The sequence below is a fragment of the Nyctereutes procyonoides genome, unplaced genomic scaffold (genome assembly GCF_905146905.1).
Source record: "Nyctereutes procyonoides isolate TBG_1078 unplaced genomic scaffold, NYPRO_anot_genome, whole genome shotgun sequence".
Classification (NCBI taxonomy): Eukaryota; Metazoa; Chordata; class Mammalia; order Carnivora; family Canidae; genus Nyctereutes; species Nyctereutes procyonoides.
In genome coordinates this window covers 569390-589562 of record NW_026575113.1, presented here as the reverse complement: position 1 = coordinate 589562, position 20173 = coordinate 569390, and the positions used below count along the sequence as shown (strand labels likewise).

General features: G+C 53.9%; 1 protein-coding gene across 4 annotated transcripts in view; it reads left to right on the top strand.

The window, feature by feature from the left end:
- The window catches only part of SLC24A4 (solute carrier family 24 member 4), a 159739-nt gene that overhangs the window by 115381 nt on the left and 24185 nt on the right, over positions 1 to 20173 (top strand). For all 4 annotated transcript variants that reach the window (XM_055333683.1, XM_055333684.1, XM_055333682.1 and 1 more), the window contains exons 11-12: positions 1618 to 1787; positions 5401 to 5605. In XM_055333683.1, the coding sequence (XP_055189658.1) occupies positions 1618 to 1787; positions 5401 to 5605 (375 nt within the window). The remainder of the gene's footprint in view (positions 1 to 1617; positions 1788 to 5400; positions 5606 to 20173) is intronic.

Genomic DNA, 20173 nt, shown 5'->3' with positions numbered 1-20173 from the left:
GCTTCCCATGTTCCCCCGGGCCCCCGTGTCGGGGCTGGCCCTGTGGCCTGGATGGAGCCTGGAGCCTGCAGCTGGGTCTCTGCTGTCCACCCCCCTTGGAGACGGAGGCACCCGGGAGGGAGGGGTTCTGGCCCGCAGTGGCGAGGGGGGCCCAGCGGTCCTGTGCCTCCCAAAGGGACAGAGCCGTGGAAACTGGCCAGGAGAGGGGCCGTCCCCATGGCTGGGGCCCTGAGTGTTGGAGCCCCTGTGGCAGGAGGCCGTCTACTAACTCCTTCTTCCAATAACCCCCGGCACCTTGGCCACCCAGAGAAGGTGGCCCTGGCCCTCAGCGTCCACCGCAAGCTAATCCCCTCTGGCAAACCTCTGTTGGCCTTTGTCTCCTTAACTCTTCTCTTCTAAATTGTAAGTAATCTGCCTTCCTTGGAGCGGTAACACCTGCATCACAAAGCCAACCCAGGACCTCCACGCCACATCTTCTCGGGGCGGTGGGCATCTGCCTCTGACACCTGCACAGTCCTCCCGGCTTCTCTAACCCCACACCTCCTGTCTGCTGAGCCTTGCTGCCTGTCTGGTGAGGGTGTGGTTTCTGGTGTGCGTTCGTTCGTGTGGGTGCTGTTAACTCGTGTAAGGGTTTGCTCTTGACCACTCCTGCCCGGGAAGACCCCTGACCAGGACCCATGTGAAGGGGTTGGGGGCGGGACTGTCTGCTCTGACGGCCCCTGGACAGGAAGGCTCCACCTGCCTCGGTGGGCTGTGCTCCGCAGTGGTTTCCCTCACTGCCCCCTGGGGCTCCTGACCTAGATGCCCCGGGATGCTGGCCCTGAGCGAGGCTGTGAAGGCTGTGAAGGGGACTGAGATCTGGAGACATTGACTCCTCAGCCTTGTGAGAGGAAAGTGAAGGGCCGGAGAGAGCAGCCTCCCTGCCTGAGGGTGTGTGTCTTACCGGAGATGCCAGATTCGGCCAGCAGCTGGCTGCACGCCCTCAGCAAGCAGGCTATCCTCTGGGGTCCCTGGTCTTGTCCAGGGCCTGTGAGCCGCAGGTCTGCCCTCACTGCCACCTCAGGGAGGGCTGGAGGCATCCTCCCCTGCCAGGTGGAGATGGTAGTTCAAACAGAGCGGATGGCCTTCTGGGAAGTTGGGAGCCAGCGCCGGCTGGTGCTTTCTAGCGCTTTCCATCCCTGAGGGCCCTTGTCTGAGCCTCCGCCAGCAGACGGAAAGAAGGGGCCCCTCACAACCATGGGCAGGGAGGCAGCAGGGGCCCTATGTGAATTTTAGCCAGGCTTTCCTGGGAGGTGAGGACGAGGAGCTGAGTCAGGATGGGCTCAGCAAGAGGGGCACCCGTCCACTGGAGGGCTACATGCAGAGTGTGTGCTGGTGGGTGGTCCCAGCCCGGGACCCCGGGCCTCGGCTCTCACCCCAGCATCAGTAGGGGTCTTCTGGGACTGATTTGGGCTCCCTAGCAGCTGCCCAGACCCCAGCCGAGGAGGCCTGCGGTATGCGGAGAGGTGCGTTGGCCCAGTGCTGGGGTGTTGTCCAGGAGGGTGTTGTCCAGGAGGATGTTGTCCAGGAGGATGTTGTCCAGGAGGGCCACTAACTGTGGCCTTGTGTTCGATACAGTGAAGGAGGAGCCGCAGTACAGCAAGAACCCAGTGGTGATGGTGGACGAGGTCATGAGCTCCAGCCCTCCCAAGTTCAGCTTCCCGGAGGCAGGCTTACGCGTGATGATCACCAATAAGTTTGGTCCCAGGACCCGACTGCGGATGGCCAGCAGGATCATCATTAACGAGGTGAGTGTGTGCAAAGGGCGTGGAGAACCAGTAGCCTTGCACATGTGGTGGGGCTTGCAGGACACTCCCCGGTGCTGGGCCACCACGGTGTCCTGGGCCAGGCTGACCTTTCTTGCCACAGCTGTTCAAGGAAGAAGGCCCAGCATCACTGCGGACATAAGTGGTCCTATCTGCAGGTGCATTATGGGGCAGGCCTCAATCCAGTCCTGCCTGGCGTTCCCTCGGGAGCTAAAGGAGAGCTAGTTGGAGAAAGGCCACTTGGAAATACAGATTATTTCCTAAAGGTGTTGTTTAGGGGGCGCCTGGGGCACTTAGCAGGTTGAGCGTCTGCCTTGGGCTTAGGTCATGACCCTGGGGTCCTGGGATCAAGCCCTGTGTTGGGCTCCCTGCTCAGGGGGAAGCCTGCTTCTGCCTCCCTCTGTTGCTCCCCTTGCTTGCACATACACACGCGGGCACGGGCGCTCTCTTTCTCTCTCAAAGTCTTTACAGAATAATAAAGTGTTATTTAGAACAAAAAATGAGCACACATCTATTTCCTATGGATAGAACGATTCTAGAAGAAAACCGTGAACATGTGGGGATTCCTTTTTGCTCTGTGCCCTCACATTCTGCTTGACATCTGTGCCCTTCTTTCTCACTTGGAAAAAAAAGTAAGTTTTAATGTCACTTAACGTGCAGACAGTGTAGGCAGAGCTCTAAGGGCTTTTACCAACTTCTCTCCCATCTTTGGCACCTGTGTGCACCCAGGGGTCTGAAGTCCTCATCCTCACACCCAGGTCGTTTGCAGAGAGCTCGAAACTTTGATGACTAATCATCAGTCATTAGCACATCAGATGTATATGGAAAAGATGGTGCAGGCCCTAAAAGGCCTGTATTTTGGACATTTGAGGGTGTTGGTGTTGGGCAGGATGCTCACAGCACTGAAACCTTGAGGGACACAAAACCCCTAAGGTGCATGCCTGTGGGCTGGCAGTGTCTGGGGCAAGTTCATCAGGGAATGGGAGGTGTGTGGGCGGGGATTAATAAAACAAAACCCCCAAATGCCCAGTTTCACAGTTGTTTCTTAAGACCCTGAGTCTCGTTAAAACATTCAGTCACTTCAACTCCTGAATGTTGGAGATATTTCCAAAGCCACAGTCCATCCAGGGTGGACTCGCGCTCGAGGGACAGCTGCTGTCATTTGTTCGTCAGAGAGGATGTGGCAGCTGTGAGGGGCTTACAGGGGGTGTGAGGAGAGAGGCATCCCTCTGCTATAGGGCTGTGCCCACTGCCCTCACCCGTGGCAAGGACACAGGGCGAGCTGCCGCAGGGCACAGGATATCAGCCCCTTCCCCAGTCTCACACCTGACCCGGTTGTTGAGCTGGTCAGCCCGGCTGCTGAGTGTAGGCAGGAGTGGGGTGTCCTGCCTGTCGCACAGTGGGAGCTCCCTGATGACCTTGTGAAGCCCAGTGTGTCATAGATGCACAGGGATCTGCCCAAAGTCACATGGCTCCCAGACGGCAGGACAGGGATTCCCACCCAACCTGAGTCTGACTACAGCAGTGGGATCAGGCTCATTGTTAGGGCTCACCGAGGCCGCCCCCTTCTTTCTGTATTTCTGTGCCCTCTGTGACAGCCAGCCCCTGCTTGCATCACTTTGAGTGGCCTCATCCAAGTGGCGATCCTCTGAGCGGCAGGTGGCAGCCGCCAACCCCCCCCCCCAATCTTTCTCCTTGAACCTAAACCTGCATAGAACCTCACCCTCCCTGATGTAACCAGGGTTCCAGTCCTCAACGTCTTCCAGTTTGTCTTGCTCAGCGTATGAACCATCACCTCCTCTGTGTTGTAATCTGTGCCCTTTTAATAGAACCCCAGGTAGCTGTGGATGGTTTCCCAGGTACAATTCTCAGTTGATTCCTATTAAGCCAGAATCACAACCTCTTCCTGTGGCTGTCATTCGTGTTGCCATCAAGTCATGCCTCCCTCCTTAAGTTCTGTCCTCACATAGCTAGATCTTCCTGCTTCCTGTCCTTTCGTAACCCTTGGGTTTGCATTCAGTTCGCAAAATACTGTGCCTCCACATCCAAGTTTGAATCTCAGGCGTAGACCTCCTTGCCTTTTTTGGCGGGTTAAGTGTGGGTGTGGGGGCCATGCTTGTAGGAAAAGAATGTTTCGATTTTCAGCACATCCTGGACCTCATGATGTAGGAGCCCCTGCCTGACACCAGCACCAAGGCAGTTAAATGGTCAGTTCTTTTTTTTTTTTTTAAGAGAAAGAAGATGTATCCATTTTAATCATGATTGATTTTATTTCCAGTCCTGCGTGGGCGGGCGTGGGGGATACCTTCATGCACACTTGGTCCCCGGTGAGGAGCCAGGCGGGCACGTGGGACAGCCATCACCCCCAAGGCCACATGCAGGCAGACCTACAGGTGTCCGCAGTCAGAGCTGGGAAGGGGAGCTGCGCACACATAAGGAAAGGGGAGGCCTGCCGGTTTCCTGTCTCGTGGCCTCTGCCTGGCCCTGGAGAGTAGGAGCCCACAGATCTGGCAAGGAAGGTCGGCTTCCATGTGCATGGGAAGGAAGTGGCCTGGTTGGTCTTGCTTCAGGGTGGGACAGGGAAGAGGACAGGAGGGTTCAGGGCACAGCCATTCCTGAGACGGCAGAGGCCATGCTGCACATGTCAGAGGGAGATGCACACACAGGGTGGCCAGCAGGACGATTCAGGTGGGAGGACCACCCCAGCCACGTGTCCGCAGGGACGAGAGCCCATCGAGCTTCTGATCCGCCTCTGATGCCAGTAGGAAGTGGCTCACATGCACCTTCTCCGTGTCCCAGAAACTTCCCTCCTAAATACCCAAGACCCGTGGGCATGTTTGTCCAGAAAAAGACCCGGGCGCCAGTGTTCATCGCCACGCTCATCCTAGCAACCGGAGGAGAGCTGCTTGGCAGCGCGTGTGGGTCATTCATACAAGGGATGTGCTACCGCCACGAAGAGTGGCCGTGACCAGGTGGTGCAGCACCACGTACGGACCCACGGACCTGGAGAAGGAGGGCCCACAGGCACAATAATACACTTTGTTTGCGTTCGTTTACGTGCAGTTCAGGTTCAGGAGCAGCTAACGGAATGTTTATGAATGTCAGAGTGGTGGTCACCTGGATCACCTAGGGGAGAAGGGGCAGGTGAACCTGGGAGGGGCATTAGGGAGGCCTCCTGAGGGGCCATGGCTGTGGAACATCACTGAACTGATGCTTCTTCTAAGTGTCCTTTTTTGCACAATAGGCCTGTTTAAAAAAACAAATATCTAAAAAAGTGTTCAGGACCTTTCCCGTGACTACATTCAGGCAGCTTGTAAATGTCCACCAAAGGGGTCAGAGTGACTTCTGTCACCCAGGGTCGTAGGCTGTATGGCCTGCTCAGCCCCAGAAGGGGGGCCCGGGCTTCTGACCCACCCCAGAGGCTCCCCAGCATCAGTCCCCCTGCAAACAAGCAAACTTAGAGGGATGGTGAGGTTCTTGGGCTCCTTGGGTGGGCTGATTGCCAGGGAGGCTTCTAGAAGTCCTAAGGGCTGCATTCCTCCGCACGACACTTTGTCCCCTGTTCCAGCGTCTGACTTGCCTTCTGTCCATACAGCGGCAGAGGCTGATCAACTCGGCAAATGGTGTGAGCAGCAAGCCGCTTCAAAATGGGAGACACGACAACATTGAGAACGGAAACGTCCCTGTGGAAAACCCTGAAGACCCTCCGCGGGAGCAGGAGCAACAGCCCCCGCCACTGCCACCACCCCCGGAGCCAGAGCCGGTCGAGGTTACCTTCCTATCCCCCTTCTCTGTGCCCGGTGAGTTCTGGGAGGGGGAACAGGTCTTTGGGACGCAGATCTGGGCCGGCAGGGCAAGGGTGGTCATTGGGTCGCTGGCATTCTTTGCAGCCAGTGGACAAATAGGTGGTAAGTGCTGAACTGTGGGCTTGCACGGCCGTCAGGGTGTCAGGGAGCCAGACAGTGGGCCAGCTGGAGACTCAGGGAGGCCCCGCAGCCCTGAGGACCAGCACCCTGATGCTGGCCGACAGGCTGGTCTAAGGCCACACATCACCCGTACAGTTTGATGTCTTCTCCCCGTAACCGTCAGCTTTCTGCATCTCACTGGAGTGTGCCCTCTGAAGCCCAGTGCCCTCTGACTGCTGGCCCCTTGGTGACCTCAGCTTCTGCTCTTCCCTTTCCCTCCTCACCGTCCCTTTTAGAACACACCCGGTATGCCTTGCCTCAGGACCTTTGCACTTGCCAACTGCTGTTCCCAGTGGTCCTTAGGGCTCACACCTTCACCTTCTGCAGATCTCTGCTTGAATGTCACCTTCTCAGTGTGGCCTTTCCTGACTACCCTGTTTGAAGTATTCTATATATATATATTTAATTTTCTCTCGTGTGCCTCCCTCAACCAAAATACCCCCTCCACCAAGACAGAGATCTTCGTCCACTGTGCTCCTGCCTGCCACATGGTAGGTGGTTAGCAGGCATCTGTCCAGTGAGTTCCCGCTACAGGAACCCAAGCACACCTGCTGTACCTCCCTCTTTAGCCCACTTTCCAGGAGGCACTTTGAGTCCTTGGTGGGGGATGAAGACCCAGTTTCTGCCGGGGTTTCTGCCTTTGGTGTCCTGCCACCCAGAGGGCAGCAAAAATTTCGGATGTTCAAGTCCAAGCCTTGATGTTTTTCTGTAAAGACTTTTCTGTTCAACGTCAGGCTCCTCACGTAAGAGACGGCTCTGCGGAAGAGGGGCCTCTCTAACCCTTGGGCCCAGGGTACAAGGACTCCTGCCCCAGCCGGGGTCTCTGCTGCCAGGCTTCCTGGGATCACAGGGTAGCCTAGGGGTCCCAGATGAGGGTCTCTAGGACCCAGCTCCCTAGCTCTTCCGGGAAGGCAGGGTCTGGTTGTAGGACATGACATTTCGAGGGCTGGCGTGGGATGGTGGGGGGGTGGGGGTACGCAGGGGAGAACCGGCACGGGGCGCAGTGTGAGGGTGGACGGCAGGGTGTGGGCATCGACATTTCCAGACCTTCTCTGGACAATTCCTGGGAACTGGGCCAGGACTGGCACAGTCCCCCCAGTGAGTACCTCCCGCCCCAGCCTCCTTTTGAACTGAAATTCCCTCCCCCCCGGGGTCACAGGGGCCCAGCCCTGGGATTCAGCTCCCCCCCGGCCCCCCGGGTCCCCTCTGTGACCAGAAGACTGAGGAGAGCTGTGTCTACGAGTCCCCACCAACCCAATGGCCTGGCTGCTGGAAGACTGGCTCAAGTGGCTCGGTGTGGGCTGCAGGGTCCAGGGCATGCAGGCGGGGGCGTGGCCCCGAGGGTGGGGTCTGGGCCAGGAGAGGGTCTTCCAGACTCTGGGAGTCTGAGTCAGGTCTGATTCGGATATGCAGGGAGAGAAGGTGTCAGTGCAGCAATGTCCTGGGGGAGCAGCGTGTCCAAGGAGCCAGGATGGGGCCTACCTAGTGCTTTTCCCTCTGCGTTCTTGAGAGTCCAGACCTGGGTCTAGAGCTGGAACCCCGGGTGCCACCACGCAGCCATGTGTCATCACACACCGGCTCGCTTCCCCTCCCACGTCCACACGGGGCGACAGGGGCGTGGGGCTGCGGGCACCCAGAAGCTTCAGTTTCTCGGGGGCAGGGTGTGGAGAGACAGGCAGCCGGGGCCCCCCCAGGCTTTCCGGGGATGAGTGGCCATGCCATGAGCTGCCCCCTCCAGTCCCCAGGGCAGTGGTTGGCAGAGTCCCCGTTTTGCGGACATGGGGCCCTGTGAGGCCACGGCCCTGCCCTTCACCAGCCACTTCACAGGAGCCCTCCAGCCCAGCATTGACTGCCGTCTGGGGCCCTACAGCAAACCCGGTGGGGCGGGGGTCCTGCCCTGCTGGCCCCTGCTGCACACACAGCCACAGGTGAGGACCACGCAGCCTTCTGTGTCCTGGAAACCTTGAGTTTGGCAGCATGGGGGTGGTGGACCCCAGGGCCTGCCCTGCCTCCCTCATCCTTGTTCCTGGGACCTGGCCTCCTGGGAAAGGTGGCTATGGGGGATGGGGTATTGCTCCCTGCAGGCCTGGGAGCGGTGCTCCAGAGCGTTCCTCAGGGCTCAGCTCAGAGCAGTGCCAAGTGCTGGGAGTTGCTGCCCAGAGCTGCCTCCTCATGGCCTTGGGAAGAGGCCAGGTTTCCTGCGTGCCTCGGTAAAGCTCTGTCCCCCTAGGTGTTCCTATGGCTCTGTCCATGTATTGCCTCAGCTCAGTCCTTCCCCCTTCCCTGTCCTGGCCTCCTTGGAGGACCCAGCCATGCATGGGACACCATGGGGTTGCTGCCCTGGTGTGTGGATGGTGTGGGCAGAGCTGTACGGGAACATAGACGGGGGCACAGTGCCCGTGACAGAGTGTGCAGCTCTGGCTCCAAGCCCTGGACGGCCTACTCGTGCTTACCTGGTCCTTCTGGTTCCTCTCTGGTGCTGGCGTCACAGTGATCTGGGGCTGGCGGGTGGCCCCTGGGCACATGGGGGGCAGAGGGAGCTGGGTCCCAAGCTAGGCCCAGGGAAGAGTCCCGGGCTAAGGTACTGGTAGTAGGGGTGGAGATGGGTGGAGGGAGGGAGCCATCCCCCGGTGGACCTGGAACCAGCCGCAGTGGGGGGAGTGACTGGGGGCGGGTGGGTCTGGGTGCAGATCTGTGACCTGGGGGAGGCAGGCACCTGGGAGGCAGGCCTGGAGTCCGAAAGTCCTGGGTTTAGGTTGGGGGGTCTGCCTGTAAGCAGCAGGTGGCCCCGGGGACGCGAATTCTCCCTAAACCTCTGCTCTTCATTCACATGATGGGAGCCACGAAGCCCATGTACCGGGGCTGTTCTAGGCAGTAAGTGAGATCTTTAGTCGCAGTCTCTGGGCACCGACTGGGTGGTGGGTGGGCAGGAAATGTTAATTCGGACTACTATAATCACGTGGTTTCTGCTACATCCGGCTTCTCACATCTCTCCTTGTGTGGACATCAGGCTATGTTCTAAAAGGGTCACGGGTGCCAGGTCCCCGGAGGCCTGGAGTGGTGGTCGTCCTGAGGGCAGGGAGAACCTGCTGTGTGCCGTGGACCCAGCTCTGGGAACTTTGCAAACAAGATGGTTCTTTTCAGGAAAAATGTGGGTATGAGACCATAGTGGGCTTCGGGGACACAGGCGGGAACACCTCAGCCACAGTCCCTGTCCTTTGAGAGCTTGCAGGTGGGCTGGGGAAGCCACGCAGCCAACCACAGGATGCGTCACCTTCCTTTATAGCACTGCTGACAGGTGGAGGAAGTGGGCCTATCCCATGCCCCCTGAGCTGTGAGCTCCATCGCAGGCTGGTCTCCTGGGAAGCCCCAGGTTGTGCTCCGGGGGGCAGGTGGCCCCAGGTGTTTCTGTATTGGGATCTACAAGGCAGTACAGCTCCCATCAGGGGACAGACTGGGGTGAACGTTCGTTTTTCCTGTGTCCAGTCCCCTGGAAGTGTTTGGACAGTAACAGGAGGTAACCCTGACCAAGCACTTGCTGTGGGCCAGGAGGGGGCTTACATGGAGCGCCTGGTTGAGTCTACATGACAGCCCTGGGAGGTGGGTGTTCTCCCGTTTCATCTGTGAAGACACCAAGGCACAGAGAGGTCCTGCAGGGGGAAGGGGCAGAGCCAGGGTGTGCACACTGGCCCCAGATGTGCGTGGGCCCAGCACTGTGGTCCAAACACTGTACACGGTGAGCAGACTAGTGAAGTCTGGGCCTTTGGGGTCTGATGTGCTCCCAGTGGGCCTTGGGTGGCGCAGCTGGACCTTCTCTTCCTCTATTCTAATAAAGCTCGGCACAGGCAGTCTGGAGACCCGGGGATGCTCTGAGGCCTTGCTCTCCCTACCCCACCCCATCTTCCCACATCTATGCGGCTCGGCTCTCAGAAGAGCCTTTTTAAAACCCTGTGCAGGGGCGAGGGGTGGTGCTGCAGAAATGGAGCTCTAGAAACCCGTGGGCACATTCTTGCCCCCGAGCCCCTCGGCGCGTCTGTGGCAGTGGTGGAGATGCCAGGTGCCAGTGCTCCGGGGACTCATAGGCCTGGGTGCAGGAAACAGGCTCAGATGCCAGTCAGGACTTCCCAGGAGTGTCCTGGTCTTCACTGTGGAGCATGGGAGTCAGTGCACAACCCAGTCAGAACACGTGCAGGTGGAGTGGTTTGTGTGTGATTTATTTTTTTTAATGAAATGGCTTTATTTATTTATTTTTTCATTTTAATTCCAGTATCATTAACATGTGGTATTCCAGGAGTTTCAGGCGCCCCACATAGGGATTCAGCAATTCTCTGCATTGCCCAGGCCTCCTCATGCTAAGTGTGCCCTGCATCCCCTGTAACAGCTTTATTGATATGGAATTCACTTTCTGGAATATTCGCACCTGTAAAGTATATAGCTGCGTGGGTTTAGTATGTTCACAAAGCTGTGCAGCCATCACCACAATCAATCTTAGAATATCTTTACCAACCGCCTCCAAAAATAAGAAAAAACCTTCCCCGTTAGCAATTTATGCCCATCCTTCCTCCCTACCCCCCATCTCCTGGCAACCACTACCCTGTCTCTTCAGATTTATCCATTCTGGATGTTTTATAGGAATGGGATCACTTCCCATAGGAATGGGAAGTCCCATGTGGCCTTCTGTGACTGGCTGCTCTTACTCGGTGTGGTGTCAAGGTTTAGCCATGTGGTGGCCTGTCAACACTTCATTCTTTTATATGGCTGGGTAATCCCTTGTGTGGACACGCCACATTTACCCACTGTTGCGACACATTTGTATTATTTTCACTTCCTGGCTGTGGCTGGTTTACAAGAACATAATAGAGAATAATGAAGATAGAAGCTCAATTTTTTTAATTTTTTTTTTTTATCTAAATGGAAGCAATTTCCCTCCAGGTCTCTGTGGTTAGTGACAAATTATGGGAAGGGATGGTAGGAATTTAAGACCTGCTGCCTCCTTCTGTAACGTAGGAAACCGAGTCCCAGAGAGGGGCCCAGGCTTCCCCCAAGGGGCAGAAAGGCCAAGCCACCTGCCCTGGACGCTGCTCCATGGTGTCCCTGCAGCCAGGCCAGCAAAGTGCAGGGGGAATGGGAGGGGGTGAGGGGCCCCAGGACCCATCGCGAGCTGGGGTTCCTAAGGCTCCTCACGTGCCAGCAGCACAAGCCCACAGAAGCTCCCCTGAACTGAAAGGGGGACCTTATTTAAAACTGAGGCTATAGGGATGTGTTGCGGATCCCAAGAGTACAGAAACAGCTGGAGTCATCCGGGGCGGGCCTCGGGGCCTCATGGGTGCCAAGACGCTTCCTGATTCTTGTCTTGGCTTCTCCGTGTATGCCTGTCACACTGGCTTTCACAGATTCAGTCCACACAGCAGGCCGTGTCCTTGCATGGACCCCACGCTGGCCGTGACTATTCCGGCCTCCCTCATGTAGCTCACTGGTGCGGCACCTGAATTCTAGAGTCTCTGGAGAAAGAGAGAATGCTGTTGGCCCAGAGACTGGGAGTCTACCCCCAGTCAGCCCGTGGTGCCAGCCAACATGGCTTTGGTGGCCCCTAAGAGGGTGGCTCTGGGGGACGAGGGCCTGAGCACCTGCACACCTGCATCTCTGGTAGGATCCCTGACCACTGCCTCTGCATCATCAGGAGATGGTATGGGTAGCCCATTGCTGGCACAGGAAAAAACAAAATTAACGCAGAGGTGTAAGTGTCTGTCTGATGTGATCATGGGAAGGACACTAGTCTGGGCACTGGCGGTGACTGCAGAGCCTACCCCCTGACCTGCTTGCTCTGCTGTCACACCAGGTTCAGGGCAGTGGGAGCCAGGAGGCCACAGAACTGTTGAGGTCAAGGTCTCCCCATCAGAGCTGTGAGCCAGGATCCAGGAGGCTGCTGCCGCAGCAACACAGACTAGACACTGGGATGGTGACTGGGCCTCCGGATGGTCTCTGATGCCCACTTGCCAGTGCCTGGGTGTAGACAGCCTACAGCAAATCCCAGGGTCCCCAGGGCCCTGCTTGACAGGAATGCATCCAGATCAGTAGACAGGCATACCAGCCCACCTCAGTTCTTCTCAAAATTGGGAAGTTCTTTTGAGTCCAGACCTGGAGCTGGAACTCTAAGGTAGTCTGGGAGATGCCTCTGCAGATGCCGGACCAAGGGTGGACTGGGAACTGAGGGCCAGCTCAGCACGTCCACCTCCACGGGAGCCATAGCTCAGCAGGGAGAAATCCTCTTTACTAACGATCCACCCTGGACCTGCTAAGGGACCTGCGTGGCACTGCCTCAGGGAGATGGAGGAGAGACGGAGCCCCAGCATCCGGCCTCATCAGGACTTGCCCCGGCCCTGGCACTGTGCCCAGCACCTTATACTGGGAACTTGGGGTCCTGCCCAGCAGCCCTACTGAGTGGCTGGTAATGCTGTTGCCCCTTCTCAGAGGGGCAAACTGAGCCTTAGGAAGCTGCACACAGGTGAGTAGGTGCCATGGCTGGGGCTGGCCCCCAGGTCTCCCAACTCCAACGTGCTCTTCTTTGGCACCATGGTTGATTTGGGCCAGAAGAGCCCTCTGCTCGGCTGGCACGTTGGCTCTAGGACACAAGGGGCAACAGGAAGGAAAGGGAGGGAAGAGGCCCCATGCTGAGACTGTGTGGTGTTTAAGCACTGGGAACCCAGCAACCCCACCTGTCACTGTAAGGTGTGTGGAATGTGTGAGGCCAGAGGGGATGCCGGCAGGCTGGAGGGCTGGTGGGCCTTCTTGACTTTCTGGGTGTTCCGGGGATTTGCAGTCTCTCATTTTGTGCTCCCCAGGGCCTCCAAATTCAGACAAGACCCTCAGAGGCCGGGCAGTGAGCTCAGTACTTTCTGCTTTACCGTGGTCTCCCCTCAGTTCCTTGAGGTGGGTGAAGAGGGGTGGTTACCCACCACCTCACAGAGGAGGATGTGAAGGCTCAGGGAGGAATACCCACTGCCACACAGCAGAGACCACGGACAGAACTGCCCTTTATGCTGAAGCCTTGAGATCCCTGAGCTGGGGTCCAGAGCTAGCTGTAACTTGGGGTATTCAGAATGAAGACATTGATGCACCAACCCCAGATGACCTCCCAGCTCTGGGACCCACGTATATCAGACAGAGTTGGTGGGGGCCATGGGCACGTCTACAGGGTTGAGGTGGGGCCCCAACCCTGGGAGCTCAGTCCCCTTCTGTGTTGCCTGGTAGGTCTTGGTCTGTGGGTTAGTTCTGTGTCCTCTTCCCTGTGATGACAGCCTCTGCTGTGGGGGAGCATGACCAAGGTCCCAGGGGCCAAATCATGTTCCCTGACTGTTCTAGTGCGTGGGGGAGACCAGGCCAAGGGCTCCCCCTTGGAGAAGGCCTGCAGACCTACAGACCCCAGAAGGCCTGCAGGCCTCTACCCTGGATGGCCAGCAACATCTCCCAGACCTTGAGTCCTCACACCCAGCCCTGCCTTCCTCATGTCAACCTCCAGCAGGGCCTGCCCCTGACTTTGCCGAAGCCTGGTGTTTACTTTTTCATCCTCCTTTCCGTTCTTATCCTCCCTCCCAAGCCTCAGCCTGGCAGCTCAGCGTGTCCTGGCCTCCTCTGCTTCCTGTGGGGCCTCTGCTCACCCTTCTGGTGCCCTCAGGATCAAAACCCACCCTCCAGAATTCAGGATGGGATCATTAAAAGGCTTTGGTATCGGACTTCTGGGTCTGCCGGTTCCTACCTTCCTGACCTGAGACTGTTCTTTGTAAAACCACCCAACCAAGTGCTTGATAATAGTGCCTGTTAAGTGGAGTTAATGTGGTCGTTAACATCAACAATAGCTAGAATTGAGTGTTCACTCTGCCCCAAGTGTTACTCTAAACATAGCACATGTGTGGGCTCATTTGCAGTGTTCTAGTAGCACTGTGAGGCAGGAGTCCTAGTTCTCCCATTTTACAGATGAGAACACAGAGACAGAAAGTTTCTATACTTTCCCAAGTCCACACAGGTAGCATATGTCAGTTAACCATGGAGCTTCTGGCCACTTGGAAGGCGATCCATTTAACGGCAAGTCTACATTTAAGGATAAAACAAAAATGTACTGAGAACTAAACATTATTCCAAAGTTCATTTGCCCCATAGAATAAGAACACTTTAATGGTTTCCTTTCTCAAGAGGATTTTTCTGTTTAGCTCACAGCCATGAGGCTCTAGTTGGACCGTTGTCACCTCTGCCAGCTGGTAGGTAGCAAAAGGACTTCCATGGGCCTTAAAATCATGGGACTCAGAGGGCAGGCAAGCAATACAGCACAAAGGACTCAGGATTTTTAAACTTTGGAGACCTGCATTCAGGTCCTGGCACTACCTTTCAATTTCTGAGATATTTAAGTCCCTGAATTTCACCAAACCTCGATTTACTTACCTATGAAATAGGGGAAATGTCCTCTAAAAGTTGACATGAGGTATAGAGCTTTTGTGAAAACCACCCCCAAGATGTGAGGCATGACACAAGCGTTGGGTAACCATCAATCCGGCCCTGACAGTGCTCTACCTCACAGGCATTCCCCTGCCTCCCCCCAAAGGCCAGCCTGGAGGCCGCTGACTAGCAAAGCAAGGTCTGTTTGTGGCTCTACGTCTAATTTTCTGTGGGATTTGGCACAGTTCATTAACCATGAATTGTGTTTTTCTCTTTATGAAATGGAGTTAACCAAATGAAACCTATTCCAGGAATGCAGGGTTGGTTCAACATGCAAAGAACAATACACCCCATTGCTAATGAAACCACATGATCATCTCAATAGAGAAAAAGCACCTGACAAAATCCAACAATGTTTCTTGATGAAAACCCCCTACAACAAACTTGGGAATAGAAGCAAACTTCCTTAATCTGATAAAGGGCATCTACAGCAAACATCATACTTCATTCATGGTAAGAGACTGAAAGCTTTTCCCTCCAGACCAGGAACAAGAAAGATACCAGTCCCACTACTTCTGGTCAATATTGTGCCAGAGGCTCTAGCCAGGGCAAATAGGCAAGAAAAAAAAAATAAAAGGAATAAAAAGCATCCAGATTGGAAAGGAAATATAAAACTGTTCATAGATAACATGATCTTGCATCTAGAAAATCCTAAGGAATCCACAAAAGACTGTAAGACTAAACTTGCAGGATACAAGAGTGTACGAATTTAAGTTGTATTTCTGTACATTAGTAATTAATCTGAAAATGAAATTAAAACAATTTATTATAGCATCAAACAGAACAAAATACTTATGAATGACTTAACAAAGGTGATACAAGACATGCACACTGAAAACTACAAAATATTGTTGAAAGATAATAACGATCTAAATGGAAAGACATCCCATGTTTATGGATGGGAAGACTTGAAAATCTTTTAAATGATACAAGTACCCAAATTGATCTTCATATTCTGAGCAATCAAAATCACTGCTAGCTTTTTTTTTTTTTTGCAAGAGATTGATGGGCTAATCCTAAAATTCATATGGGAATGGGGAAAGCCCCCAATAGCCAAAGCAATCTTGAGAAAGAACAAAGATGGACTCACATCCTGATTTTGATGTGGTAATAAAGATTGGTTCTGGATTAAGGACAGAAGTGTGGATCAATGGGATGGAATTGAGAGTCTTGAAACACACCTGTGCATTTAAGGCAAAGTAATTTTTGGCAAGGGTGCCAAGACCATTTGGTGGGGAAAGAATAGTCCCCCAATGATTGCCACATTAAAAAAAAAAAAAGTTGGATACTAAACTCACACCATACGCAAAAGTGAATTCAATATGAAACAGAGACCTCAATGTAATAGCTAAAAATATGAAACTCTTAGAGGAAAACAAGTGTCTGTATTCATGACTTTGGATTTGACCATGGATTCTTAAATACAACAAAATCATCAGTGGCCGAAGGAAAGCTTAAATTGCACTTCATCAAAATTTAAAATGGAATGTGAGAGGACAGCTCATAGAGTGGAATAAAACATTTGTAAATCATATTTCTGATAAGGCTCTAGTATCCTGATTACACACAGAACTCGTAGAACCCAACACTGAAAAGACAACCTAATTTTAAAAATCGGTAGATGATTTGAATCAATGGTTCTCCAAAGAAAATATACAAATAGTCCATGAGCAGGTGCTTAACGTTATTGGTCATCAGGGAAATGCAGTTCAAAACTGCAATGAGATACCACCTCAGGAGAATGAGTAGAATCAAAAGAGACAGTCCAGTGTTGGCAAGGATTTTGACATATTGGGACCCTCAAACACTGCTGTTGGAAATGTAACATGATACGCCTCTTGGGAAACGGTCTTCCAGTTCCTCAGAGTTAAGCATGGAGTTACCATATAATGTAGCAATCCCACCCTCGCTCTGTGCCCAGGAGAAATGAGAGCATATGTCTACACAAAAACTTGCACACGAACATTCATAGCATCAACCACGGTTGCCAAGAAGAAAAAATCCAAACATCCCATCAGGGGATGAATGGGATGGGCAGACCAGTGTATCCATACAATGCAAGGTTACTCATCCACACCGAGGAATGAAGGACTGCTGTGTGCAGCAACGTGGATGAACTTTGAAGACACATGTAAGTGCAAGACCCATATGGGAGGCTGCCGACTATGGTTCCACTTAGAATGTCCGAGATAGGTGAATCTTCTAGAGACAGGTTAGTGGTTGCCAGAGCTTGAGAGAGGAAGGGAATGGGGCATGGTTTCTAGTGGGTACAGGTTTGTCCCTTCGATAGCTCAGCTGGTAGAGCGGAGGACTGTAGTGGGTACAGGTTTTCTTTAGGAGGTGATGAACAGCATGTGGAATTATGTGGCGGTGACTGGCTACACAGCTTTGTAATATGTGAAAACCCACTGATTGTGACTTTACGTTAATTTTATCTCCATTCCTTTAAATACAGAGTCAACCAGAAGTGGTGTTGCCCAACGTGTGAGCCCATTCCAGACCTGCCAAACCATTAGCTCTAGGGAGGGATCTAACAGGCTCTCCAGGCAATCCAGGTTTGCACTCACATTTGAGGACCACTGGTCTAGAGCTATAATCCCTAGATCGTGCAGATGCCATGGGGTCTATGAATATCTGGATTGTGCAGTGACACAGCCCCACGTGCCACAAGTTAACCATTCCCTTAGCCAAGTGTCTAGGTGACTGTCCAAATTAACCTGAAATTTGTTTTTTATCAACAACTGCATCCGTTCTTAATTTTTGTCTCCAGCACAATTAGCCATCTGTTCTGTTACAGTTCGTTTTAAAGATTTTTTTCATGTAATTATATTGTAATTTTCTACTTCAAAAGAAAAACCTCACAGCTTAGTGACACAAACAACTACAGCCCTTCTTTCTCTTGCTTGTGTTTGCACATCAGTGGGCCTCTGTGAGGAGCATCTCCCAGAAGTCCCTGACACTGAGCTGGAAGGAAAGGCAGTGGGTGCCAGCAGGGGCTCCTGGTGGTTGGGAGGGGGGAGATGTCCCTAGGTATAGACATCTGTAGCTATGCCCTCCCAAAATTGTTTTACCCATGAATGAGTCCAGACTTTTTTTTTAAAGGGGGTGCACACAGTGGGGGAAGGGGCATAGGGAGAAGAAGAGGGGATCTTAAGCAGGCTCCATGCCCAGCGCAGAGCCTGATGTGGAGGTCAATCCCATAACCCCAAGATCATGGCCTGAGCTGAAATTGAGAGTTGGACACCCAACTGACTGAGCCACCCAGGCACCCCAGTCTGGACTCTTTTAATTTCAGAGGGACCCATTTTGGGCTGATTTAAGCCAAAAAAGGCCATAGTGGCAAGTTCACTGGGAGAATCTGCCTTCAGGAAATGTTGGCTCAGAGGTTACAAGATACTGTCCGTGTCTCAGCTCTGCTTTCCCTGGGTTGGCGTTGTCCTTGGGCAGCTCGTCCCACTGGGTTGTTCAGTGCGCACATGCCTCTGAGGGTTGCTAACAGGGAATTTGAGTGATAGAACCTTTGCCTCAAGGAATTTTTGTCACCTAACAAGGAGTCCAAAAATTAGGGAGTCTTGCAGCTCTATTATATCACCAGTGTCCATTTCTGTCCTTAGTGGGTGGCACTTGTCTTCAGGGTGGCCAGTTGGCCCTATAGCTCCAGTGTACCCATGTCCCAGCCAGGAACAAAGAAGAGGGAGGACAAAGGGCAGGAGACACATGTCACCAAAGCTTGTCTCTTAAGAGTATTTGAGAGCAAGAGACGGAGCATGAGTGGAGGGTGAGGGGGAGAGGGAGAAGCAGCTCCTCAGTGAGCAGGAAGCCCGATGTGAGGTCTGATCCTGGGACCCAAGCATCACGATCTGAACCAAAGACAGCCACTTAACCAACTCAGCCACCCCCAAGGCACCCCTGAGTCTTGTCTCTTACCAGGAAAATATTCACCTTCCTGGAAAGCCCACGTGTAGACTTGCACTTACATCTGTTTGTTAGAGTGGTAACCACCCCTGCCTGCAAGGAAGCCTAGGAATTAGGATTTTTGGCTGGAAAAGGTTGTAAGCAAAATAGGGTTCCTCTAGTAAGAAAAGGACGATGGGTCTTAGAGGCCGTAATTCCCAGCAAAATCCCCAAGAGTTGACTCTCCAGTCATGCGCCCAACCCCACACCTGCGTAAACTCCTCAGCGGCAAGGGTAGTTGTCTCGTCCTGTGGAGGCTCCTGGTGCCTGTCCTGGTGCCAAGCCCGGAGAATTCGCACAGGTATTTATGGGGCACTTGATGAGCCAAGCTTGCATCACGTGCCTGCCCGTAGAGCTAGGACATGGAGTCAGCCCTGCAAAGCACACAGGCCCATGTGGAATGAGGGTGGGCTACCCGAAGGCACATTTGCTTGCTGTCACCAGGAAAGGACCGGATGCTGACAAAAGCAGCTCACGTCCGGGACGACCCCGAAGCATTCAGACTTGCCAATTTTCAGAGATCTCAAATTACTCACTCCTCCAGGAGCGCAATCAACCAGTCCGATCGCCATACTTTCCACCCACCTCCTCTGTCTGCTTCTCCCAGTCCAGGAGGTGGTTTCCTCTGCCCCCATCACCCTGGGTCAAGTACCAGATAACTAGAGGTGGCCTCTCCACCCCAGAGCCTGCTGAAAGTATTCAAAAACCCGGAAGCCTTGTCTCCTCCCATGGGAATCACACCAATGGCTCTTGCCCGCCCCCCCACCCCATGCCTCAGCAGGCCACACCTTGCCTCCTGTTCCTAGGGATCTGAGACCATAAGAAGTTTTTCCATGACAATCGTGTTTGTGTGTCTTACCATAGCCTGATCAAAACCAGTGCTAGTTCCATTTTAAACTCACTACATGTTTGGGAGGATAACATTATTCAGGCACAGCCTCAGGACCAGGGGGAGGGGGGAGCGGCATCAAAATCGAGCCTTCAGAACCTTGGCAGGGCTCAGGAATCTGGATGGTAACACTCCCCTCATCCAGGGAGGTGGGTGCGCAGCAAGACGTGAGAACAGATGATGTAGTCTCACCCTCTCACTTTACACATGGGAGGTCTGTGGCCCAGCCTGGTGGGCTTGTCAGGGGCAGGATGTTGTGTGGTGATCACAGAATTAAAACTAGGAGCTCGAAGCGCCTGAGGGGCTCAGTTGGTTGAGGGACTGCCTTCATCTCAGGTCATGATCACTGGGTCCTGGGTTGGAGTCCTGTGTCGGGGGCCCCTCCGCTTGGCGGAGCAGCTTGCACTCTGGCTTCACACCTCATCCCAGTGATGGTGTGACCCTACCCGGCATCAGGAGCCATGCTCCAATAGCTCCCTACGTTGTCTGCGACTGGCTCACTCTTAACAGCCCTGTGGCGGCAGTGGGCTGCGCACTGGCAAACACTGGCTTGGTCCCACACCACCAATTTGCTATTATCACTCCTGATCTCAGGTGAGGAAAAGAGGTTTGGGGTCTGCTTGCCCTATGACCCGTGGCTGCTGAGTTACCAGCAGGATTGGAACCCATGTCAGAGGCCAGAGCCCTGAGGGCTACCTGTCTTGTCCCTGGCCTTTCATCACTTCAGCATACACAGCCATCAGGGAGCCAGACAATAAGTGATGTGCTGAGTCGCACAGGACAGGCCATTAGCGAATGGGACCGCGTGTCCCCTCCTGCTGAGTGCGCCTCAGACCAGTGCAAAAGGCACCCGCGCTTACCAGCTGTGTCTGTACCCCACCTGGGAGGAGTTCACCCTGTCCCAGCAAAGTGTTGGTTGGGGGGATTCAGGCAGAGAGGCCATCAGTCAGCTTGGATCCTTCCAGTAGTTCATAAATACTCTTAAAATTCAAAGCAGTTTCAGAAGAAAGAGATTACCATGGATCGAGTTAATGACGAGAAGATTCCCAGAGGAGTCAGAACAATGGGGA